At 37.9% G+C, this 27,065-nt stretch overlaps 1 protein-coding gene across 2 annotated transcripts in view; it reads right to left on the bottom strand.

Moving 5' to 3' along the window:
* Nucleotides 1-6,724: 6,724 nt before the first annotated feature.
* Nucleotides 6,725-27,065, bottom strand: part of TDRD9 (tudor domain containing 9) — a 49,481-nt gene continuing 29,140 nt past the window's right edge. The window contains exons 20-34 of one of the 2 annotated variants that reach the window (XM_054068854.1): nt 26,102-26,206; nt 22,704-22,804; nt 21,839-22,012; nt 21,150-21,261; nt 19,721-19,933; nt 17,856-17,945; nt 16,278-16,538; nt 15,689-15,835; nt 14,574-14,644; nt 14,076-14,185; nt 13,817-13,919; nt 13,013-13,151; nt 11,721-11,830; nt 8,827-8,899; nt 6,725-7,529 (exon numbers count right to left, since the gene is read on the bottom strand). In XM_054068854.1, coding sequence (XP_053924829.1) covers nt 7,434-7,529; nt 8,827-8,899; nt 11,721-11,830; nt 13,013-13,151; nt 13,817-13,919; nt 14,076-14,185; nt 14,574-14,644; nt 15,689-15,835; nt 16,278-16,538; nt 17,856-17,945; nt 19,721-19,933; nt 21,150-21,261; nt 21,839-22,012; nt 22,704-22,804; nt 26,102-26,206 — 1,905 coding nt within the window. In that variant the 3' untranslated portion in view covers nt 6,725-7,433. Of the gene's footprint in view, nt 7,530-8,826; nt 8,900-11,720; nt 11,831-13,012; nt 13,152-13,816; nt 13,920-14,075; nt 14,186-14,237; nt 14,645-15,688; nt 15,836-16,277; nt 16,539-17,855; nt 17,946-19,720; nt 19,934-21,149; nt 21,262-21,838; nt 22,013-22,703; nt 22,805-26,101; nt 26,207-27,065 lie in introns of those variants that run through there. The other variant, XM_054068855.1, reaches the window with a different exon arrangement.

The following is a 27,065-nucleotide window of genomic DNA, read 5'->3' as shown; positions in this document are numbered from 1 at the left end:
CTCTTTGGAGTGGATGAAATATGGGCTGGGCAGGCTGCAGGGCCAAGGAAACAAGTCACAGGCTATAGCATTTGGGTGGAAAGGTGGGATGAAAGACAACCCCAAAAATGATCACAGCAGGATCAGCACAAGAGGACCAGTGTTGTACAACTCAGTGGATGGAAACCAACTCCTGTAAGAGGGCAGCATCTTCTCCAATCCAGTTCAATGCAGATAGGTTTGCTAGTCCAGCTTGGGCTGCACTAAGACAGGTAAGAAAAATCTAACAATAAAGGTATTTCTGACTCGTTATTCAAAAGCTAAAATATGTTTCACAGATGTTTCTTCTCTGACTGATAGTCTGTACATCCTTTCAGACTTTCTCCTCATGTCAAAGATACTCAAAAATAAGGAACCATTTTACCTTGTAACTACAGAGCATTCTATCTCAGCCTTCACCTCCTGCCAACAACCTGGTGTGTTGGTTACAGCACATTCCATGTCCTCAGCGGTTTGATTGCATGCACATGCTTTATTAGCTCACCTTAGCACTTGTTCCCTTTTCCTACTTGTGTTTCAGGATGTTTGTTGCTGTTAATTTTGTTTCATTTTCTAAAGCACTTAAAAAAATGGCAGTAGTTTATGTTGCCTGCAGCCTCTGTGAGGCCTGTGACTCTAGCTGCACTTCGGTGCTCATGTATCCCATCTGCCTTCTTCCAGCTGTATTTTAGTTCCCGATGCCAAACCACTTACCTTACTTTCCCTAAAGCCATACCCAGCCTGCACTGTTGCCAGTGCCTACAGCCCAGTGCCAGACTGTGTTCTTGAGAACTAGGTGCTGGATTTGCTCCCAGCTCACACCCCATAGGTGAAAAAGAGGCATGGCAGAGACTTCTTAGCATTTCAGTGCCGCTCTAGACTTGCCACGTCTGGATCGGCACGCTGTGTGTTATCACTGTGTTTCTAGAGCTGTGCGTCCAAGATTGAAACAGGGTAGTTTCTTAGATAAGTGCCCACAGACCTACCCATTGCCTTAGCCAACACAGCCAGCTTCAAGAGGTGATTTCCCTGTTCTCAAAATTGTGATCAATGATGCACATAGCCAAACCTTTTCAGCTTTCTGGCAGAATTAAAGAAGACGGGCAAGGATGAACAACCTGAAATCTGAAATAACCCAGACGTGAGCAGCCTGCCTACTAGTTCTGCTACTATTTTGTGTCATACCAGGATTTTTCTTGGCACTTGCACTGGTGCTTTAAGCGTTACTGATGATTTCTCTAAGACTTGACACCTATAGCAAATGCGCGATTCCAGTAGATTCACCACACTAACATCTTTTAATTTGTAAACACATCATGCCATTGTCATCTCTGTCAACATTGGCTGGAGAACAAGTCTTACGAGGAGCGGCTGAGAGAGCTGGGGTTGTTTAGCCTGGAGAAGAGGAGGCTGAGGGGAGACCTTATTACTCTCTACAACTACCTGAAAGGAGGTTGTGGAGAGGAGGGAGCTGGCCTCTTCTCCCAGGTGACAGGGGACAGGACAAGAGGGAATGGCCTGAAGCTCCGTCAGGGGAGGTTCAGGTTGGATATCAGAAAAAAATTCTTCACAGTAAGAGTCATTGGGTACTGGAACAGGCTGCCCAGGGAGGTGGTCGAGTCGCCTTCCCTGGAGGTGTTTAAGGAACGGGTGGATGAAGTGCTTAGGGACATGGTTTAGGGAGTGTTAGGAATGGTTGGACTCGATGATCCAATGGGTCCTTTCCAACCTTGTAATTCTGTGATCTCAGTGTTTATTTACATAAAATACATTGAGAAGCTCATCTTGAGATCTTTCGGTCCTCTAAGCTATCCCAGTCCTTGACTGGCACTTAATTACTGGAGACATTAGAACATTTTTAAGAGCCAGTTTCCCCACTAAAGGCACTCATTTCTCAGATAACGGGTAACAAGTGGCTTCAGCTTTGTCTTAACATGTTTTTGGAAAAGCTTCTTTATCACAGCATCACAGAAAGGTAAGAGCTGGGAAGGACCTCTGGACATCATCTTCTCCAACACCCTTGCTTCCCAGGTCTATGTCCTTTTGAATAGCTTTTGAATTACCTGTAGGAATGGAAATCCCACAAGCCCTCTGGGCAACCTGTGCAAGTGCTCAGTCAGCATCAGCATGGAAAAGTGTTTCCCGATGTTCAGATGGCACCTTCTGTGTTTCAGTTTGTGCCTGCTGCCTCTTGCCCTTGCACAGGGCCTGGCTGCTCCATCTTCTGTATATATGTGATGTCCGTGCATAAGATCCCCCTGCACCTTCTCCTCTCCAGGCTGAAGAGTCCCAGCTCGCTCAGCCTATTCTCATAGAAGAGATATTCCAGTCCTCAATCATCTCAGTGGCCCTTCAGACTCTGTGAAGCAGTTCCATCTCATGCTTTTTGTGGGTCTATAACTGAGCACTAATAAAACAGATGATGTTTTGCAAAACATCCTCTAAGTCTGTTCAGCACAAGTCTAGATGATGCTGAAATCTGGCCCGTCTAGACTATAAACTGGTTATTTCTAATAGAGAAGATTTCCTGGAAAATGCCCAAATATTTGGAGTTTTTTTTTTTGATACATAACCCATAACACTAAGATCAGAAAAGATTTGCTTTCATGTCCTTCCAGTGCTCTTCTCTCAAAACACATCTTTCTGGAAACCACCCTACTCTGCAACATTTAGGAACATCGGAAAAATACAGAGATCATGTGAGTGATAAAGAACGATTAATGTGCTTATTTGAAAAAAGAATGGTATCACTGCTGAATGCAAGCAGCTGGCTAAGGCTGACCCAACGCTGTATGTTTGTAATAGCTTAAGAGAACTCAAGAGATTATGAACATATTTTCTTGTCATTGAAGGACAGCGATGTTACCATTGCCCCTTGGAGCAAGAACAACAGACTTCAAACAAGGCTAAAATTGTTCCAGCCCGACAAATTCCGCATCACTGCCTGTTGTGACTCCCTCACAAAGAGAAACTGATAAACTCTCTCAGATACAACATATTTATCACTCCACTTCAAGCCACTCACATTTCCTTGAGAGTCACAGGTTTCTTATAGTGCATCTCTTGAAAATCAATTGCATTTCACATGCTCTGTCATTTTTTAATACTGTCATTATTATTATTAAGTGATCTGAAGACTAAATGAATAGGCTACCAAGCAAATCTCTTCCCTGAATCTCATTTATTTGTTCTAATCCAGATGTAAACAGTGTAAGTAGTAATCTATGAAAAATTCAACAGTACCCGGGCTATTTATCAAATCTAGCGTAAGCTCAAATTACCCATAATTAATTGAAATTCTTTTCAGATACTAATTTACAGAAGAAATTAGAAGTCACTGATCACATAACTAGAGTAATTTTTTAGGATGTATGATTTAGGAAGTCCACAATCGTGGCCAGGGTTGCACCAAAAGAAACGTGGCCAGCAGGTCAAGGGAGGTGATTCTCTCCCTCTACTCCATTCTCTTGAGACCGCCCCCCGGAGTATTACATCCAGTTCTGGAATCCTCAACATAAGAAGGAGATGGATCTGCTGGAGCAAGTCCAGAGGAGGCCACGAAGATATGATCAGAGGGCTGGAGCACCTCCCATATAGGGATAGGCTGAGAGAGATGGGGTTATTCAGGCTAGGCAAGACAAGGCTCCAGGGAGACTTTATAGCAACCTTCCAGTACCTGAAGGAGGCTACAAGAAAGCTGGGGAGGGACTTTTAACAAGGGTACACAGTGACAGGATGAGGGGGGTGGCTTTAAATTGCAAGGAGGACGATTTACATTAGACATTAGGAAGAAATTCTTCATGATAAGGGTGGTGAGACACTAGAACAGGTTGTCCAGGGAACTTGTAGATGCCCCCTCCCTGGAGGGGTTCAAAGACACATTGGATGTGGTCTTGAGCAGCCTTGGCCTAGTCGGGGTTGGAACTACAGGATCTTTAAGGTCCCTTCCAATCCAAACCATTCTATGACAATCACATCCAGCTACTGAGGTGCATACACTTTAAGTTCTACTTGGAATCCTTTTGGCAGGCTTATCTGTATTTGCATAGTATGCTTGCATCCTGGAAGTCCTACACTTCCTGCAGAAGACCCGAGGGCAGAGAGCACCAGCTATGCCTCCACCTCCTTTCACCTGTAGAATCCTAAATAAAGTGAGTTATGAGGCGGTAGAAGACAACAGACAAGAAACACAGACTGCGTATTCTGAACAATTATTTTTGGTGTAAACTTAGTTAAATGACATCTCATTCTATTAGTAACCATCCACGTTATGTAATTCCACTATTGCTGATGCCAGACTATTTCAATCGCAGGTGGAATTATTAGTCTGATTTATTACAGCATCTTCAAAAGAAAAGGCAAATAATATTCTCCATCCTTGTATCTTGTAAGCCAGAAGGAAATGCTTAAGGAAGGATAAAAATAGATATTCCTTTAGTGTCCTTTCTCAGATTCTGGAAGTCAGTAGGGTAGGGAGTTTGAGTTCCTCAATTTTTACAGCTATCTAACGATCTGCCTTCTCTGGAGTTCCGATTCTTTTTTGTGTATGTTTATATATTTGGTATCTAGCATTTGGTTTCTGTGGCAGTAAATTCTAAAGTTAATTACATGTAACAGCAAAAAAATTTCCTTTCGATCCAAAACTGCTATCTGATTTCATTGTAGCTATGGGGGAAATTATGAATAATAGTGAACGCACAGTTTTCAGACTTGAAGATTACCTATCAATACAGCTTGTCACTTTATCATTACTACTGTAGGCCTTCCAGAGGGTTAATCTAACCAATCATAGATTCAAATATTCCTACCTTGGACTCAGTGACTAAAGAAATACATAAACGTGGATGATCACTAAAAAACTCTGGTAAGTGAAATCTGATTCTGTTAGGTGGTGGTGGATATCTGGAGATAAAAAGCATCTTGACAAGCAGTGATGGCCTTTTACTTATGGAAGTAACCCCTGAAAGGCACAAGGCTCAGGGCTATGACCACACCAAGACCTCACACCTCGAATACTGTGTTCAGTTTTGGGCCTCTCACTACCAGAAAGAAATTGAGGTCCTGGAGTCTGTCCAGAGAAGAGCAACGAAGCTGGGGAAGGGGCTGGAGAACAAGTCTTATGACGAGTGGCTGAGGGAACTGGAATTGTTTAGCCTGGAGAAGACGAGGCTGAGCAGAGACCTTATCACTGTCTACAACTCTCTGAAAGGAGGTTGTAGCAATGTGGGTGTTGGTCTCTTGTCTCGTTGTCTCTCCCAAGTGAGAGATGACAGGATGAGAGGGAATGGCCTCAAGCTGCACCAGGGGAGGTTCATATTGAACATGAGGAAAAATTCCTTCACCGAAAGGGTTCTCACTGGAACAGGCTGCCCAGGGAGGTGATTGAGTCACCATCCCTAGAGGTTTTAAAAGATGGATAGTTGAAGTGCTCAGGGATATGGTTTAGCAGTGGACAGGTAGGGTTGGGCTTGGTGATCTCAAAGGTCTTTTCCAACCTAGTGATTCTATTAAAGACACTATTTTACAATACTTCTTTTTTTTCCAGTGGGCCACACTACTAACATTGAATGGAGAAATCCTGAAGCTGTTAATCTTAAACTCCAGTGACTTTGCAATGCTCTTAAAACTTAGATCAAACAATAAAATACAACTGCTGCTTTTTAAATTTTAGTACTGTATTTTCATCTGGCAATAAACATTTCCCAGCATGGCTAACTTCTAGGATGTTCTGTTGCCTTCAAGTATAATATATCATGTATCATGTCTGCAGACTTATTACATATCCAGGACAAAACTGAGAGCTCTTAAGAATTAATACACAGTTCTCATTTCCCAGCTGACCAGTGGCAAGTTACGGGTTATTATGGGGGAGTCAGCATTATGTACTCTTCTCACCTTAAGGACAAGAGAGGAAACCTTTCTGTCTTATGAAGAGGTGAGCCACTAGAGTCGCTCTTCTTTTCTGAAAGCATTACAACACAGGAGGCACATCACTGACCCCCCACCAGATGGCAGCCCAGGCCCAGGAACAAACCCAAAGATGTATCGGTAGAATTGAAAAGGAATATGGAAAACACATTCTGCTCCTCTTGAGTCTTAGTTTCAGTGTTGCTTATGAGGAACCACAGTAAGTTCCATTATTTATGTCATGCCTTTTGGTATTACCAAGTTATCTCCTACAGAAATTCCCATCATTCATGGCAAAGATTTGCCATTCTGCCTGTTTCTTTTCCCCCAAGATGGTTAACTGCATACAACACACTCAGCTGAGAAATATTGTTGTCTAAGCCACCTGAGGTGCAATTTTTCTGTTAAACCTATCTCATTTTATGAAGTACCATGTTTTATAATTCACAAGGATTAGTAAAATGGGTCTAAGGAAGTACAACTTATAAGCCGCTACTTAAACTGCCTCGTTATACAGTTGCCTCTCTGTTTAAGTAGAGCTTAAAATAATTTCTTGGTTTAAGCATCCCTTATTTTCTCTACATCTGCCACCTTTTTTTAGTTCCCATTGATTCTGTCTGTTATTCGGACGATGACTGGATGTTACATGATCTTCAAATAATTCAGTGAATAGTGTAAAGATTAATACTTCTCCATATAGTGTTTTTGTATTCATGTATCTCAAGAATGCAATCACATACCAAATACAAATGCAATCACTACATCTAGCTTTTATTAAGCATGGCCACACAACAGAAGAGACAAATACCTTTTATTTAACTTCTGCATTTTATTCTGCAGTCACTTAGTTTTTAGGACTAAAGATCTCACAGATTAAAATAAGAGGAAAGGATAAAACAAAAGTGCCATAAATCAGTAATTCAAAACCATTCTTCTGCCATACAGGAAAATAAATCACATATTATATCTTTCTGTATGAAAAAGATCAATGAAAAAATGTATCCAACATATGAAGTTGTATTTTGGATCAGAACAGAACCTACATTGTCAGCTTTCTTTCAACTATAGCTTTTGGTTAAGAAAAACCCCAAACACCTTTGTTGTATGGCCTTTTGAAAAACTAACAAAGAAAATAAAAATGCAACTTGCAGTTAAAGACAAAAAAGTCATGCCCCATGGCTTATGAGCTTTTAGACAGAAAATGAATGATTAAATTAGATTTGCTTTGTCTTTCATATGCCTTGTGATAAATTTGCTCAGAGCATTATTAGAATGAAAACTGCACCCTGCTTTAAGTCAGCTTGTTTTATGAATAAACTCAACAGGTTCTAGGGCCTGCAAATGTTTGTTTGAAAAGCTACTATGAACCTATTTCAAACTGTATTTTTGTACACTAACACTAATCTTACGGAACAGTCATGCAAAACAGACATCCTAGAGATATCTAGAAGACGAGACTTTTAAACTAGTTTTAATACCTCCTCCCTCTGAATGACTTCCTGAAGTATTCAAACATTCAACCGAATAAGCTTATGTGGCTGATAAAGACCATTTCCTCTTCCATGCTGGCCGTCAGACTGGTCAATGATACGCTGAGAATCCACCTAATCAGAAGAACCAAGGTGAAAGTCAGATTGCATTCTCAATGTCTTCCCACATAACATAGTCAAAGAAAAGTTTTAAAGAGTTTTGACAGTTTCAAATCATACAAGTATTTCAGTTCCGTACCACACATTTCAACTCTTGAGCCAGTACTATAGAACGCTGTATCTCATGGATTGCCCGAGTCAGAATACTATCTCACAATCAATTCAAAAGCATTACAGGTAGTATTTTATGTGATGATGTAAGGAAAACGTCCTGAGACTCTTCATCTGAGATTTCAGATGCAGCAGGGAAAATCCTGATCCAAGGCCTATACACTAACTTGTTATAATAAGCCAAGCACCAATATAACTGACTAGGAGACTACCTTCAAAATACCAACTACATTTGAAATATAAACCCAGAAATACTAGGGCTTAACGCAATGTATTATGACACACACTAACGCCCCAGTGACTGCCTACTAGAAATACATGCCCTTGGTGCTCATTCACTGCTGTCAATCTTTCCAAGAAGAGAGACCTAAGCCCCTCATTTATATGCCTCGGGGTGGGAGAGGCACAGGGAGGGTGCGTGTAGAAACCTTACTGCTGCACTCAGTAATTTTTCGCCCCCTTTTAATTAAGAAAATGCATTTGTTCATTAGGAAGTCTAGTGGCCTACAGAGGCTTTTAAAGAAAGAAAGGAAAGATTTCTAACAGATTAGGAGGTTAGACTTCTCAGCTTTATGAAACCCTCCCGGGTGTCAAGCAAGTGGCCCTTCTATCTGATCCCACCACATTCATTCCAAAGCAAGCCATATTTCTGTCTGTTCTAAAGGGAAAGCTGACCCAAAAGCACTGCAACTCAAAACAAAACTAAAATGCACTACACTCAGATAAATCCTAAACAAGGAAAATCATCAATGTTTATGTTCTAGGCCATGGCTGCTTAACAGAAAGAACACAAAATCTTAACTTTCAACAAGTTGCCTTTATAGTCTCTCCCAACTTAAAAATCACAAAGTGTTCTGTTTGGAGAAGCTAAATATTCGTACAGACAGAATCAGAAAACAACATGCTCAAACTGCAGACTACAGAAACAGGACATTAATAGAGTGATGTATATACAACTTAGGCCCTAAATTTGACTCTTCTTCTTCTATACTTCCATTATCTTTAAACTCAATACTCAAAAAATATATCCTTCCAAAGGAAATTCTCCTTTTGACCACTCTTAACTAACTATACTGCAGTACTCTAACTACTCTCTTTAAAGGAAAGCAAATATATATATAATATGTATTTATAACCCTACCTGATTCCATGCAAATGGCTTCCCGTGCCATGTAGGAGCAATTGTATCTTGAGGTTTTGATTTGCAGATTAAACTGAAATTACACAAAAATAGCCTTAAAAAATACACTTGTACTTGATTAATTATAAATACAAAGGAATTGCTATGTTAGATACAATTAGGCATTTATGAGCTGCCCATGCTGAAGAAAATCTTAAATTTCCTTGTTAACCTAGTCTGATTTGTTCACTTCACTGTACTTTGCCCCTCCAGTATAAGAAGTCAAAATACATATTTTCACAGGGATGTTAAGTGTATCAGAAAGTATTTTCTTTTAAATAAAATGCGATTTTTCACAAATTTACAGAGTACTAGAATTTGCAGTTGTCCTTTATTCCCCAAGTTTTATGCATGCTTATTCACTAGAATATATAACACAGCTATTTTTAGGATATTTTGTTCTGCATGACAACTCAATTACTATAGATTGTCTGTCTGCTCCAGTTATTTCCTCAAGCTGTGCAAAGTACAACAGTAGTAGACTTTAATTAATTCTGTCTAGATATGTTTTTCAAACACTGATTTAAGTCTTAAGTAGTAGTGACATGTTGTAAATACAATTAGCTTTTGAAAAATGGAAAAAAGCTATGAAATACTGTTCAGGCTAAATTTTTACATATTTACTCTCGTTAATGAAAGGCTGGGTTTTTCCCAAGACATAAAACAAAGCACAATCAGAAAAAAAGATTCAAAATGAAGAAAGATTCTACATAAAGGAAAAGATGATATCATGGCAATAACCAGATCATCTCTTCCTTCAAAAAGGGAAAGGAAAAAAATTAGGAAAATAAGCTATAGGATTATTGGATCAGTAGAAGCACAAACATCCCAAGAGAGAAAACGCTACTACAGAAAAGTATAAAATCCTAAAGGAAAGAAGCCCAGAAAGCAGATGAGTATGACCGAGTCAGGCAGTCAGCACTGACTGAACTGGGCAACGTGTCAATGCTGAGGATCCACGCCAAGAAGCTGCACAGGCTGCTCCTTCCCCTCCCAGCTGTCTGGAGATGTCTGAACAACCAATCCAAAAAAGGTACTACAATGGGAGCAAGTATTCACATGTCTTAAGAAATAGCAGTGACATTCGGTACTTTTAATTTAGCATCTAAGTGTTGATGTCCAAGCATGATCCCCTTTGTTGTCACTGTCACCTCCAGAGAGGTGACCAGCATGTTTCTGCCTATCCAATTTTCCTTGACTTCTCCCTACACTTACTTCCACATGAATCGTGCAAGCCATCTTCGCTCACCTTTCAAGCCTGAATATGGTACTACACAGCAGTGTCCAAAGGCAACGCAGACACCAACCAGTCTGAGCTACGTGGACACACATAGAATATTAAATATTGCACCAGCAGTATGCTTGACAGCTGGTATTTCACGAGGAGCTTTGCAGATGTAAAACACAAACAGCTTGCAATCAGCCTGCACTGGTGCTCTTTAAAGTACAAGCAGCATGCATCTCTGAGGTACGGCCTTTTTGAGGCTCTACCAACACTTTCCAGAGGCACAACATAACCCACTGCAACAGCGGGCTGGAAGCTGCTGTGTCCCACAGAGAAGAGCACAGTGAAGCACCCAGAAGAAAAATAATCACCTTGCTTCCTTGTCATATCCAACACGTCTATTGGTCAGCTAACATATAATAGGTAGCTGCACATCTGGCAACTGTTTATGCTCTTTAATTTCATTTCCAGTGCCTTCAATAGCAAGGCTGACTCCCCACTCCTCCCACTTTTTAATTTATTATATAAATGCATCATACAATTTTCTTTCAAGTCTTGGAAATGAGAAGTATGGGTACTTGCTTTCAGCTAAAGGCATTGTAACAGTTTTTTTTCACAGCTGTGGCGAAAAGAACTCAATTTAGTAGGTACAGTCAAAAAAAAGAAACACCTGAAAATGCAGCATGAACAGCTGCTCTGGTAACAATTTTGGTAACCTAAGGTAAGTGCAGCTAAAGCTTAAAAGCTTTTGGTCTTCATCAGCATGAGGAATTGCCTCACTTCGTTATGTAGTTACTCTAGGAAAGTACTATTTGTGAAAAAGGTCACGTTGCCTAGCAATTAGACCAATACTACAGAGTAAAGAAACCTGTTCAGTACAGAGCCAGGTAAGGATGAGAAAGTCCATCAATGACACAGACAGCACTAAAACATATACACTACTTTTAGAAATAAGGGAAGATTTTCCACAGCATGCTCAGCAGTGGCGGATAGTAGTAAGAGCTTCATTGAACTGGCTCCCCTAAACACCTGCAACACCACAAGCTTTAAAGTTATCAAGACTGCCTGCAAAGATTCACAGTAGTCTTTTCAGAACCACTACTTCAGCTACAAGAAGCAGGAAGGCTTGCTGGAAAAAAAAAAAAAGGAGGCAGGTGGACTTGACTTCAATTCATAAATTAACATGGGACTTCCAGCAATTAACTTGGCCAACACCTGTCCTACATAGGTCTGTTGGGGGAGGAAAGGCAGCACTGACAATCCAAATTTAATGTGTAGGGAGGAAGAATTCTAAAGCCTTCTGCACTCTTACGCTGTGAGACTTTTTTAGCTTTGTTTTGAGTGCACAAAGCAAGATTCATCAGAGCATACACATCTATACCGTAAAACAGGTTTTACAATCTAGGTTTTATGACTCTTAAGTGACCAGGCTTCGCTGAAGAACCAGTGCTTCCACAAAAAGTCTAAAGTTGTTGTTTATTTATAAAGCAATATACTTAAAGTAAATGAAATGCATCATTAAATTAGAATACATTATTCCCCCAAAGCCTAATCTGAGCTATGCTTTAAACAATCACTTATTTTGTTTTTACTGATAGTGAAAAATATCTTATTTCTACAAAATTATTACCTTAGAAATTTCTGACGAACATTTTGCTGCAGCTGTCTCATTCTCTCTCGTTCAGAATACACTTCACATTCATGAAGCAGCTCATTAATGGCTATCCTAAGGATATTAATCTGCAAAAATACCAGTGATAGAATATAAAGAACTCTAAACCACTACTAGTTCTGCATTATATTATACTGACATCAAGTTGGTCTTAGCACCCATACCAAACGTCAAGTGGAGTATTATGAACATAAGCAAAAACATCTGAAGCTTTAGAAAGACTTATTCCTCTGGATGCACCTCTGCTGGTCAAAGATGTTAATATCCAAGGTTACTCAACTCAGTTATGCTGTGAGCCATACAGGCTACCACTTGCCTAGATTTTTTTCCAAAACAGAATTCCTTCTGTCAAAGTTTTCAGGATTTTTCTCCATCTGTCTGTAATGCCCAAATGCACCACAGCTTGGTGATACCATCATGGCTAAGGTGCCATGAATACAGGCATCACATAAACCAAGTCACTGCTTTCAAAAAACAACAGCACGTATATGCACGCCACTGTGTCCTTAAAATGTCCTTATATCATGTCCACTGCGTCCTTAAAATGTCCGTAGAAACCACCAGTTATCACCTAATTTACCTGCTCTGTACAGAGCTAATTAGGGCACCTAAGGTCCTTCACTGCCTAAAGCACCTGTCAGATCTGAAGTGCAGGTCAGATACAGCTCGCTGTCCTGTCTAACAGACTATTTGTACATACTTCTCTCTGACAGATCTCTGTCTAAAAGTATTAAAAAGCTGTAACAAGGAATACAGGGATTTTTATCATTTGTTTGGTTGACCTGCTCCAAGAGAATTAGCTTGATAAAGACGACTTAAAAATCAAACTGAAGATTGCAAAGCAGTAATGCCAGGCTGATCAGTAAAAACCACTATGATCCTACAAACATAACTAACTAGTATTGACATCTGATTAGTGCAAAAATTGATGCTTTTGTTTTAAAAAGGGTACAATGTGTTTATAGAATCACAGAATCTTAGAATGGTTTGGGTTGGAAGACACCATAAAGATCATCCAGTTTCAACCCCCTTGCTATGGACGGGTTCTATATTGTTCTATAATATTTTATTTTGTTCAAAGCGTGTGGAGGGGATAACTGTTTTTCTGATAAGAAACCAAATTTATAAAGAGGCAGTACATGAACAAAAAAAAAAAACAGAGCTTAAACCAAGTTTTCTTATTAAGTCTTAAGAGATAACGAGCTCTGATGCATTGAATTCTACTTTCAACATTCTTATGTATGTTTTACCTCTGTTATGTCTTCCAGTCCAAAATGTACATCAAATGTCAGCTCCATCTCATTTTCTGGAAGCAGCGGAGCCTGACAAGTCTGACTCCAACCCAAACCACACAGAGCACCAGTAAAATGCTTTCGACTTCCATCAACCCTGTCAGAAAAAGAAAGAAAACAGTTTCTCCTAGAGATGAAGAAACTAGACTCACAAGAAGACAGACTTAAATGAATTTACCTAAACCATGCCAAGCAAGATACAGGTGTGTTTTCAAGAAACTGAAACAACTGAGAGGCACTCACACGTACTGTATTTTTAAATATATTGATGAAACAAAACTAAAGACTGGTTATGAAAACATATACTCACAAAACTTAAAAAGAAAATTATGGATATGCAAACTGAAACTTCCGTTAGGGAAAGCTAGCTTCACTATGTTGAAATGATATTCTACAGATAGAAAAATTTCAACAAAACAGAACAGCAATGCAACTGCCAGAACTCATCTTTCACCAATTTTAACAAAATTCCTCTCCTCATGGACATTTAAAACTTGCTCAATTCTACAGTTCATCTTTCTAGGCCTCCAGCACGATCATTAGAAATGACTGCCTTAATATGAAAGTAGAGCCTGCAGCACCAATAAATATATGAAACAAGTTATCTTAGCTACATACTATAAAACAAATAAAAGATGCAAGATTACGTGAACAGGAAGATAATATACTAAATGTAGTAAACCGGGGGTGGGGGGGGAATCTGCCACCAGTTTGTGAGGGTCCTAAGAAAATAAAACAACTTTTGAAAAAACATATGAATACCTGAGTTCTATAGTAGGAGCAAACAACATACTAAGGAGTGCAAGTAGTCCAGGAATAGGAGGCATCAAAGTTGTTTCGCCTATATGAACAGCAGATCCCACTGCTAAAAAAGAAAAATAAATAAATCTAAGAAGTATCTCATGAAAAAGAAATCTCAAAAAGATGTAACGTAGAACTACATTAACCTATTTACTTATCGAACCATTCATAAAAAACAAAAGCCTAGATAAACTGTTCAAACATTTTTATCAAGCATTACCAGTTGTATTTCCTGATAAAGAAGCAGCAACCAACAACTGCTGAAAGGGACCTTCTGAACCATGATAGACAACAACAGAGTTTATGCTTTCCTTTTGTATGACAACATCTCTGGGGAAGAAATAAGTATTTTCAATGTTAAAAAAACCAACACCCATACAAACACAAAACAAGAATTATTTTCAATTCACAACAGAACCTCAATGATAGCAGTTATCGGCCAAAGCTTATCTAAGTATCATTTAGCAGATGTAGATGATGGTTAACAAATAATCTCTCTGTAAAACATTAAAGCACTTTCATTAAAACGATTCTTAAAATTTTACATGGTGATAATGTGCATATTAATGCACGGTCAGTCAGGCCTGACTACTTCAGTTGTTTTAATGAATAAAAATTCTGTAAAAATCTATAGGAGTAACAACGATGACTTTTGCATATTAATTGACAATAGCAGCTAAGAATGTGCCTACACTTCACAGTAGAAGTAGTTGCATACCTGAACTGGGATACTCTATTCATACCGTAGCATTTGACCTCATAAGGACTGAATGGGGTAGAAATAGTTACCTTCAAAAAGGGAGAGAACAAATTGTAATTCTAGTTAGCCAGCACCTTGCTCTCTCCAAATCAAGTTCTTTATGAACAAAAAAGAAAACACATTTCAGCACGAATTCAGCAATACTGCACTGATAAAATGATAAACAGCATTTTCATTTCATGTATCCAAAGCAAGCTTTGCTTGAGCCACCTAACCAAAAATTAAATGTTTTTATAGCTGCTGGGGATTCACAACTTTCCTCTGGCTTAAAAACAAAAATTCAGACTTCAGAGAACACCTAACAAAATCAGGTAATTTCTGATTATGTGAACAGGTCTTTAATTTTCAAAATATCTCACTTTATGAAGTTGGGCAGTTAAATAGGATTACTCCTGTGGGTAAACGGAACATGCTTAGGTGCTTGAAAGCCTGAAATGGGAAAAGAACTATAATGTAGATGAGGTTTAACTTATAATCAGAAGGCAGAACACAACACACACTCTCGTGTTGTATATTCCAGCTTAGTAGTGACTAGATATCTCAAAATATGTAAGTAAAAACAAATTCCGATTTTGGAGTTGGCAGTGGAAGAAATACCCACTGTTTCATTATTATCAGTTACTGGAGCGCTGGCTGAATCACCTATCCCAGCTGATCACCTATTGCTAGCTGAGGAAGAAGGAAACCACGTTTAAATTTTCTGAAAATTTGATAGGGATTTATCTTTTTGCTGTAGCTTACTTAATGAAGATCACCACGTGTGGAAGCACTGCATTCAGTTTTTCAATTCTATCTTCATTCTGCAGTGGTTTGAAGTGCTGCCTTAGAACATGTCAGGAGAGTTGGTTAACTTAACTCTTAAAGACTATACTTCAAAACTTTGTCAAAAGTTGCAACAGAATAGTCTGAAATGGTGGTCACGTTACTGCTTTCTACCAAACAAAAGCAGAATGCACTATGAAAGGCATCAAGTATCGTTTCGTTATTAAAGGTGCTTTCAGTCTTCATCTCCATTCTAACAATGTAAGAAGCACAGTCATGTAATTTCATACCAAAGTCACCGGTCAAGTTACCTTATGGATTGCTGCACCAGGTTTATTGTCAGGAAACAATTTTAAGAACATTTCAATGAGATTCGTTTCTTTTCTTGAAGACACAGGCATTTTCTCCTCTGTCTTTAATGGGTCCAAACATAATCCCTTAAGCAAATCATGACTTAGCTATGGAAAATAATGGGAAAAAAAGCACATGAAACAGCTGTTTTCAAAAAATTTACAAAAAAATCCTAGACAAAGAAAATGCATATTCACAAACGAATTCGAAGTACAATGTTTTTGTCATCTTTCCGATTATATAAAACAAAAATGAAAGATAGTTATAACTAGGAAACATTTACGTTTTGTCAAGGTTTCAAAACATAGCAGAACAGTTCAATTGATGCAATTCTCTCGCAGGAAACATCTCTTTCAAAAGTTGTCTCAAAGCAGCAATGCTTTTGGCCAACAGCTCAATATGAATTATGCACACACAAATATATTGTTCCATTCAATCTTGCCTGATATAATGGCACTAGTCAAGATTTCAGCTCAACTTCTCAGGACTCCAGACAGTCCGAGCTGAAATAAATTTGAATGAGAAAAGTAGAAGTAGCTTACTACATACTTGTGATTCATATGGTTCTTCTGCTAGTTCAGCATAATGTTCTTCAACAAGCACATCTCGAACATTCACAAGGGTATTGTTTGCCGAGACACAGAGAACATCCACATGCACAACGCTATGCACAAATGAGTACACCTTCACTAGAACACTATGGCCATATATTAGCGAGGCAAATCTCTCATTAGCGCTGTAACTCCACTGTTCCCCAAATACAAGAGATTTTGCAGATGGACGCATCTTGCACATCTTGAATTCTAAAGCCTAGAGCACAAACATTGAAAACAGAGCTTGCCTGAGCAGAGAATCTGCATGAAAATAATTCATTTTCTCAGATTGCTTGAACTACTAACCCATAAACGACTTCATAATTACTGCAGTGGCTAATGTTAATCTCAAGAACTGCTGTAGCTCTACACCAGGATTCCTACTCAGTCATTGCCAATGCAGGTAACACATTATATATCAATATCACTTTAATGCTGTAGATAGTTGCTAATAAATGAGAGCAAACAGATCATAAATAAAAGATAACTTGGTATTAATTCATCATCCACATCAAAACCTTAGGAGTGTAAAAGTACCTCCTCTAGAAAAAGCTTTACAATCCATAGTATTTTTCAACTAAAGTAACAGAATCTTGGCAAGCCTACTGTCGCTATTCTGTCCCTGGGAAGCGAGACTAAGTTAAGTTCTCATTTAATTCATTTCCACAATCACTACCCGTAATTTTGTTTTCAAAGGAATTTACAAAAGAAACTATTTTTTTTCCTAGCCAGTGGTAATAAGGTTAGGCCTGAAGTGGAAATACACTTCCCTTTAATACATATGAAGAAAACACAAAAAAAGATTCTTCTTGCCAAAATTAAATTTATTTTTAAAATCAATTATAAAAGCAAACCAAACAAAACTAACCCTGTCAAGATCTAATATTAAGAAAAGATAAACCCCCCCCATAGTTCTGCTGGTTCATTTCTCACCTTCATCATTAAACGCTTCAGAGAAAAAAGTTAGTATGATACACCTGTTTCAACTATCTTAAAAATACCCAAATGAGGACTGAAAAGTTAAATTTCTCCTTCTCAAAGAACTGTTGAATAAAAAAAACTGAAAGCAAGAAGCAGCAAAACAACTGTCAGAGCAATTTCCTCTCCTTCTGCTGTTCCTGTGATTACAGGTGGGAGACAGATTCCACTATGTTGTCTCCACAAAAGTTCAATTATTCGGTTAAGAAAATTAATACAATGATTTTTACACCCAGTAACTCAGCAAGTTTAGGTTTTTTTCTTTTCTTTTTTTTTTTTGTTCTAGCAAGCGCCCCTAAAAACAAAGGGCCAGAAAACGTTTCTCTACAATTAAACAAAAAACAATTCAGTCACAGAATTACTGTTCTGTGCCTACACATCTGTGGAAAACATTTATCCATCTATATGTAAAGGTGATTTGCAGGTAATTCCATCAGCAAAATAAATGTTCATTCATTATTATTCTGAAAAGCACTACAATTTGAAGTATACTTCTGTTTGCTGGACCAGATATGAAAATATATATTAAATCAGCAGCAAATAGCATCATGCCTACCAGGAAAGGAAGCCCTCGAACACAGCTTGGCATCTCTTTCAATGTCTTTAAAGGCACTTTTGATATATTACCATAATCCACAAAAAAAACCTGGAAAAAGAATCAAGAGCATCTGCAAAGATTCCACAATATCAAAAATGCTATTTTTAGTGGTAAGCAACAACCTAAGCTTAATAATTACAGTACCACACAATCTTATCAAGTGAAATGGAAAACATGCAAATGAAGTCCAATATAATAACTAATAATAAAAATAATAATTAAAATATAAAATTAAATATAAATAAATAATAATAAAACTAGTAAGTCAAATTTTATCATGTCTTTTATTTTATCCCTTGGCTTAAACATCCGCTGGTAATGCAAATAGTGTGCTAAACCTAGAAAAGGCAAATTTCTCTGAAAGGCTCTGATTATCTCCCCACAATTAAATCTGTGTAACCTTACTTCTTAGCAGTGAGTGATACTACCTAATAATTGCTTTTGGATAAGCAAATGCCAACATGGATCGGGTTACTGTTTATAAATACAACAGAAAAAAGTGACATTAGCACTGTTATTCACTAGTTTTCCATGACTCTAAACAGATTACAGTGTCCAGTATTAACTCTGTAGTGGTGACACCCAGCTATGCTAAGAAATGAAGGAATTCAAAGGAGGAATCGGCTGTGCAAAGGCCTATCTTAAAAGAAAAACCCTGCCTTTAACAGCTGAAAAGTATTGGCCTGAAAAACAAATGCCAGTCGAATTGTGGCACTAATTTCCATCACTGATGCCGTTAAACAAAGCCAAAACATTCTGACGAATTGGCTGATGATAGAGAACTCAGAAACAAACATACATACAAAAAAAAAATAAAAATCATGCTTTCTGGGCCTGAGAACTTAAGGGGAACAGGGACAATCAAATGGTATGAAGTAAAAGACTGTATGCTTTGGAATTTTAACAATTCCTGCTGCAGAGATTCTGTTATTAGTTATAAATTCTTATTAGGTGGAAATTACCAAGGAGATGGAACTGAGTATATAAGATGACAAGAGGAAGCCCATGCAATAAGCTATGAAAATGCAAAGGCAGCATACATCACATGAAATAGTTTTAAATGCAGAGGTTAAACATTGTGCTAGAATAAGCAAAGGCAGAACTGTAGGTATGTGAACACGCATAACTGTGTTTCAGAAAATTGAGGTCAAAACAAAATAGAGGAGCGAGATGGAGACCAGGTGAACAGAGCTAGTGCAGTATGTGAGATAAGAAAGAATGTAGCTTCCTTCAATTAGCAAAAGGAAGCATCAGTCCAGGAATTAACAGATAGACAAGAAACTGGAGAGGAAGGGAAAGAGGAGGAAAAGAAGAAAACTTATGTAAACCAGGGGAAAAAACAGCATCGGAAGAACAAGCTTAGATGAACTGGCCCATGAATAACTGAAAACCGCCAATACAGCGAGGGCAAGAAACTTAATTTCCAGATGGATCTCAATGCATTTATGAAGAGGAAGTGATAGGGTTGCCGCCAGCAATGCAGCACTGGACTCTGATGTAGGCATTCCTGGCCATATTTTCAGAGTTAATGGAGGTTTTAGTCTTTATTTTGCTTTGCTCTGCTTCAGCACACCAGTCACTTTACTGTATCAGCAAGAACCTCTCAACTTCATACTAAGATATTTCTGTGTTCCAGAAATGAAAACAATTATCTATTCTGGCAATATCCCATTAAGGTTTTTAGTTCTAGTTCTACAGACTTCTTCACTGGAATATTTACAATTATCATGAACATAGTGTTGTGTAAAAAATAAAGAAGAGCTCCAAGATTGTTAACCCAATTACATCCTACCACTTCAATCTGACATAACATGTTACTGTACCTCAGCAACATCTCTGCAAACACGCAGAATACGAGCTCTATAGTATTGTTTGTTTCCCAGTTGAGTGAACGGTGCCAGACAAAACAACTCTGGATGTGGAGTCACTGACAAACTGATCAGGTTCCGGTTGTTAATTTCATCATTTAGAGCCTGGAGGACAGCCCCAGTTTTTTCATCTGTCCTTTGACCCCAGAAGTGTCCAACTTCAACTACCTGAAAATATAAAAAATAGAGAATATTTGAATTGGTATTTTTTTATTCTTCCATACCAGATACAAAACACATCTGAGCAAAATACATGAAAGCACTCCTACTCCTGACAGACACAGTCATGTTCTCATACTGCAGAAATGCAGTGAAGCATTTCTCTCTTAAAATTAGACTCTATTTTAATAAGTTTATTTGCTGTGTAACTGCAATACGCTTTTGATCTAAATAGAACCTGATATAAGCTCACTAAAATAAAGAAAATTAAGAAAAGACTGTTGTACTAAAGCAAATTAAGAATCAGAAAACAATGTACACAGTTGATCAGCCAGATACATACAGGTACAGTGCACTTTTCTTATTGGTGAAAGAACATCAGTTAGCTTCAACTATCAAATAGGCATTGTTACTGTTAGAATTAGCCAGACTTCAGGAAACTGAAAAGGACGCATCACTATTTAAATCAAACTGAATATAATAAGTTATCTTTTCAAATGGCTTACTGAACTCATACACCTTTCCTTATTTTATATCAAATACTTGTGATAAAAAAGAATCTTTATTTACAACACATGTGATCATTACAGCCAATGTACTGAACAGAAGTTACTGCAATGTGTCTGATCAAATCCATGAACGTTTTTGACCCAAGAGCGTTTGCTGAGTAAAGTGAAGAAAATATTCTTTTCTGCACTTGCAAAACAGGTCACTACCATCAAGAGCTGTTTTAATACTTCAGTCTATAACTTCCACTAACTCAGTGGAATATGCAATGTTTTTATGAATATACGAGCATGCAGTGCCAATCATTCATCTCATTTCTCACATCTACAGTTTCTGAAGAAAACTGCCAGTTAATAACTACCAGGTAAATGGCCCAAATACCTACCGATTCTACAGTACACACAAATAACAGATTACCTCTCCCACTAATCCTCTTTACATTTATGTCTACTTCCAGCTAGCATTTACTGCCAACCAATCTCACAAGTTTTGTCAAGCACAAGTGAGTTTCAGTGTTTGAAATTTATTTGCAACATAGGAGTACAAATGAAGAACTACTAAAAATCAGACCACGAATATTCTCCATATCTCTTGCAGATACCTCTATGCTAAATACATTATTAGTACCCATTCTTTCCATTTGAGTTTGTCATATATTGATCTCTGCAAAGACACTGATTATTCGATATGACCTACTTCATATGTAGAACATTCCTACCTCTGTTATCCAAATGGGCAGAAGACTACGTGGGAACATCTTTAACTGGTGTGAAGTACCAGAAGAGATTTTCACAGGCTCTACTGTCTGCTTCACACAGTCCACATTTACTCTACAAAGTATAAGGAATAAAGACTCTAAGTACTTCATTCATAACCAAAAACTCAAGAGTTCAGTTTTTTTGCTTTCATTTGCTTCCCAAGGTTGACCCTAAAGACAGTATTTTCTATTATGCTACCCAAATTTATGCTGCTATGTTTCCCTTCAATTTCTGTTGTTACACTCCTCCTCCCTTCCTTTCTTTTATGTCCACAAGTGCCACTTCTTTAATTTTGGTTCTAGCAATCCCCACATCGTCTCTAGTGTCAATAGAAATTGTTTACATCCATATTTACATATACCAAAGGCAAATGGACTAGGACTTTAAAAAAAAACCAAACAGGCAGTATATACTTGGAGTTCTCTTAAACAGCAAAGCACTTCAAATGTAAAGAAATATTTAAGATAATAATGTTATTTCTAGTTCTGCAAAAACATTCTACTTATACAAAGTTTATATGTCTGTTTTTTGAACCTAACAAATCCTCTTGGGTGATACTTTCAAGAAAATTCTCACCGAATCCTGTAAATCTCATTTCAGCAACTTTACAGTGCAAAGGAAAACCATCTTCTGTATGCAATATAACTACCTTAGAGATTCCACTTGTGCGACTCTCACATCTTGCAGTTGCCTTTTAATATAATCTGAATAATGAACATTGAGCTCAAAAGGAATTTTCAGCTGTGACATCTTGAGTGACAGGTACACTGCAGGAAGAATCTGAAAGCCCTCTGCTGGGTGACGACAGAACTCCACAAAAGCCCTGTTGAAAGAAAAAAAACTCAAAAATCTTTGATGAAGGCTCAAAACCCAACACAAAACTCAACGCCTTCATTTCTTCTCCCTATCTCTATTTTAGCAGGCCAGCCAACGGTAAAAAGCAGGTTCATCGCCAGTTTTGCCTACTGCTCTTATGCACCTTAAAACTTTTAATTTTGAAGTACCAAATTTACTGAGCTTATTTAAGACAAATAGAAGGGATGTGAAAATATATATGAATAAAAAAAAATTGAAAACTGGAAAAGGCATAAGAGGGGCTATATGAATTTTGAGCAGCAGCTGTCCAGTTCGCCAGAAAGTTAGCTAAAACAGCCAGTCACATACATTTTGTGCAAAGCCATTTAACTGTAAAATGAGCTAAATTCAATATACAAGTCAGAAATAAATACAGACAGACCGGCTGCATTTAAGGTCCACTGTCAGACAACAAAAGAGACAAAACTGAAAGTCTCTAACTAAGCTAATTTATCCAATGTTATTACAAGTAATGTGCACTCAACTTCAAAACCACTTTTCTTACTCTAGCCAACACATTAAAAATAAATTACTGATTCCAAAGGATGAGAAGAAACAAACTCATTTTGTCAGTACACCTCTGACGAAAAGAAACTGATTACTAGATTCATGACTGGGAACATGAGAACAGTAGGATATCTGAAGTATTTTATACTTACTTTGATCCATCATAGGCAATAGATTTTACGTGCCCACATTGTCTAAATAGTGACTGCAACTGTTTATGGTATAGAAATCCATAAGGAGGAATATGCTTCAGCTGTTAAGAAAAAGAACTTAAATTTTGATATATTCAATTGCTTTAATGCATTATTAAGTTCACCTAGGTAGTTAGCTTCCTCTTCCACTTGAGTGGCAAGTGATACACAACCTAAACTCCAACAAATTCAAAAAGCGCTAAATACTACATTGAAAAATCTTGAAAGACAATAAAAATCAGTTTTGTTGCTAACATTTGCTCTCCTGCCTCAAAACAGTAGATGTTTTCCAACTATAAATGAAGCAGCTCAATTTGTAATTATATATATTTCTCTGAAAATTTTTCCTAGAAGCTGTCTAGTGTCCCTCTTTTCACTCGTAATGGAAAAGTAATGGATTGTTATGCTTCTTTGCTCTCACTGGGAATGAAATCCTAGGCAGCGCACACAGCCTGGGAAACAGGAGGAGCTACAGCCTCGCATGTTCTGGCAGAAATATTGTGTATTGAATTACTGAGGTATGGTGGGAGAGCCTGCACAACTGGAGAGCACTTCTGGATGGACACAGGCTTCTAAGGGACAACAGACAAAGGACAACCTCCTAGTCCTTCCTGTGTGGAGGAGTAGATCAAAAATAAGGTGCTTTCACACGGAGCAAGTAATGGGACAACTCAGCTCTTGTGGGTCAGAAGTGGTCAGTAAGGGTAAACTGAGGTGGGAACTCTTGTATGTATCTGCTCACATAGCAACTGCTCACGTATCAACACGACATCAGTCAGGATGAAGCAGACAATTTTCCAGCAACTCGCAGAGGTCTTGAGATCAGAGACTCTGCATCTTAGAGGAAAGTTAGTAAGTTTCCTCATAACCTGCTAGAAGAGGAGGACACAAGCACCTAGATTTCTCAAGGGTATTGAAAATAACCACTCAACAACAACCATGAGCCAAACAGGATTCTTTCTTTTGTATCTGCCATTAGCAAACAATGTAGAACTAGTTACGGAAGTGATTTTCAACAGCAGCTGAGGCCAGAGCACCAAGAAAGAGAGGAACTCAAGATCCTAAGGAGAAAGAAGAAGACAAGTGGCAGAATATACATCCTGAAGTAGAGGATAGCTGTTTGGTTTATTCAGGGAAGTGGCAAGTGGGATCCCATGAGAAGCTGCAAAATCTCTGTCCATGGAGCCTTTTCCAAACCCAAGCAGGGTCCAAATTCACTGTTAATTCTGCTTTGACCTTATATCACCAGAATAGATGACTGCATGAGGTCTCTTCCAAACTGAATTACTAAATGATTTCATTATTCTTCTTGGGTTTTAATCCTGAAACCACCACAAATTGCTTAAATTACTGGAGCTGCAATACCTTTTCAAAGGCATTCTGTTGAGAATAACATTCTAGTATATTCAACTGCATAATGTTTAGTGGATTTTATAGACTGCATATAGTTAAGTATAGTGGATTATGAATTTCACATGAATGACCAAGGCAACAAGAGAGGTGGTCACGAATTTCACAAATTCTGTAAGGTAAACTAGCTTGAAAACTAACTCTACAAAGCAAGAGAATAGTTTTCTCCTACTTTTAATACCTGGTTTACTTGGGAGGCAATCAAGATCCAACATAAGAAAAGGGCATATGGAGTCAAAATCAAAGCAAGACTTCAGCAGCACTAATTTACATCAGTTTAAGGCTGTAGTTTCACAACTATTCATATGCCACTGCAGCCAGATACCTATTTCTCTACCTTTTACTTAGTCAATCATCTATCATAAGAGTTCTTTTGATTTCATATTAAAGCAAGATCTCCTAAGTAGCAAGTTTGTCTAGAATTTGAACTACTTTGCAGGGGCTATACAGTTGTGTAGTCTTCTCTTTAGTTGTTACAATCTTAAGCAGAAAAGAACAGATTATTTTTAGAAAATCTTTATATGCTGAAAATTACAGGACTAATATCAGCTACTGGTCAAAAACACCGTCTAGGTCAGACTGCAGAAACTGCCTCGAGACAAGATAATTTAGAGAGACCAGAGAGTGGGAGGAATAGCAACCACATCATTGAAATGTCATACAGCTATAAGAAGAGTCTTCTCTTCTGAAACTGAGAGCTTGAGGTACTTGCAGCACTCCTGTCCACAAGGAAGACTATTTACACTGATGAAGATGCAGCAGCTACTTCTTCTTGAATATAACAAGCAGTTGATACATGAGCAGATCAGGAGTGACATAGATCTAAGGAGCTATTTCCTTTTAATATAACAGTTTAATCTTCCACAAGATGGAACGCCCTATCCCTGGAGGTGTTCAAGGCTTGGTTGAACAAGGGTTTGAGCAACCTGATCCAGCAGAAGTCATCCTTGTCTACGGCAGAGGGGTTGGAATTGGATGATCTTTAATGCTCTTTCCAACTCAGACTGTTCTATGAGAAGATTGGGTCTAGACTGTTAGAAAGGACTTTATTTTTTGTTTCAGTTATCCTAAAACTGTATGTTAGAAACTTCAAAAACAGACAAATGCGTTTGTGCACACACATTGCCATCCTTCAAGATAGAACTAGCCTTTCTTCTTGGGTAAGCAGTAAAGCACAAAAAAATCCCTTCAATAAGCTTTTATCAGTTTCTCTCCTACTTTTTAATCTATTTTCTCCTGTGTCAATACAAGTCTATTCTCTAAGGCTTGCTGGCTTCCAAGTTTGTTTTCTTTAACCATAAGTCACAGTTATTTTACAGTGTTAATACCTTGATCAGATACACCAAATATTTTCCTAGTTTAGATTGTGCACCATTTTGCAAAATCAACAGTCATCTCACACTTGCACTTATTCAACCATATAAAAAGTATTCAGTAAAATGAGACAATAAAAAGAAAGTAGAGTGCAATACCTAAGTAACCCTAAAGCCACAAGCATGTATGTTATGCATTACCAAGTAGGAGATGACAAAAAAGTAACATTAAAGTTGCAAAACCACATTTCATAAATACTCACTAAAAAGCACCCTTGATAGTCCTGTTCTATTTTTCAAATTTTTTATTAGTTTTACTAAAGTTGTTTGCCTGTGCAAGTCTAACAATCAAGTGCATTGAGGCAGTTCTCAGTAGGAATTCTAAAACTGCTCACCCACACAAAGTTTGTTTTACTAGAAGAGAGAGATGGGAAAGAAGACAACCTACCAAGTGATGATCAGTCCAGGTAATGATTTCTGTCCTTGCGCAACACAAAACAAAATCTGAAAATACTGCCCAAACAGTACACATTTTTATCATTTGATTTTATCACTTGATTATCACTTGATCAAGTGATATACACATGATATCACTTGTTTGACCAATCTTTATTGTCATCTGACTTCTTAACATACCATTACAGTGGTTTTCGGATCTTTGCCAGCAAACTGTCTCACAGTGTCTTCCTCACATTTTCCAAAAGTAAAATAGTTTGGATAGAAAGCACCAGCTATTACAACCTGAAATCAATAAAGTATTTTGTAAAATGCAGTCTATTATATTCACTTCCTTGACAAGAGATACACTAGCAACATAAAGAGATACTGACAGATCTTCATATGAATCATAGAATAGTTAGTGTTGGAAGGGACCTTAAAGATCATCCAGTTCCAACCCTCCTACTATGGGCAGGGACATCCCATTAGATCAGGCTGCCCAAGGCCCCAACCAATCTGGCCTTGAACACCTCCAGGGATGGGGCAGCCACAACTTCCCTGGGCAACCTGGGCCAGTACCTCACCACTCTCATGGTGAAAAAATTCTTCCTTATGTCTAGTCTAAATCTGCCTCTCTCCAGTTTATACCCATTCCGCTGGCCCTATCCCCACAAGCCTTTATGAACAACCCCTCTCCAGCTTTCCTGTAGGCCCCCTTCAAGTACTGGAAGGTCGCTATATGAAGATATTTTTGTGTCTTTCCAGCAATTACTGTCATTTTGAAATAAACATTAACATACACAAATCATTAAAAAACGTACTTTCAAGAAAAGAGTGCAACTTCTGGAACAGTTTTACAACATTTTGATATTTTGTAGGCAGATTTGCTCTACAAAAACTAATTATGAGTCCTGAACTAAAAAAAAAGAGCCTCAATTTTAAATAAATTCACATAAAATAGCTACATGAAACTTGTTCTGTTCTCATGTTACATCTTACAGGATTTATCAACTCTGAAAAGCTCACTGCTTACACAGTTAAATCAATTGTCACCAAAACAATAAATAGATCTGTGAAAATAACATCACTATGAATCAGTCCAAATAAGACAAGAAATTTAATTGGAAGTTTGACAAAGTTACAAAAACTGAAAAACATCTAA

The sequence above is a fragment of the Cuculus canorus genome, chromosome 5 (assembly GCF_017976375.1).
Source record: "Cuculus canorus isolate bCucCan1 chromosome 5, bCucCan1.pri, whole genome shotgun sequence".
NCBI classification, from domain to species: domain Eukaryota; kingdom Metazoa; phylum Chordata; class Aves; order Cuculiformes; family Cuculidae; genus Cuculus; species Cuculus canorus.
This window is presented reverse-complemented; position numbering and strand designations above follow the sequence as displayed.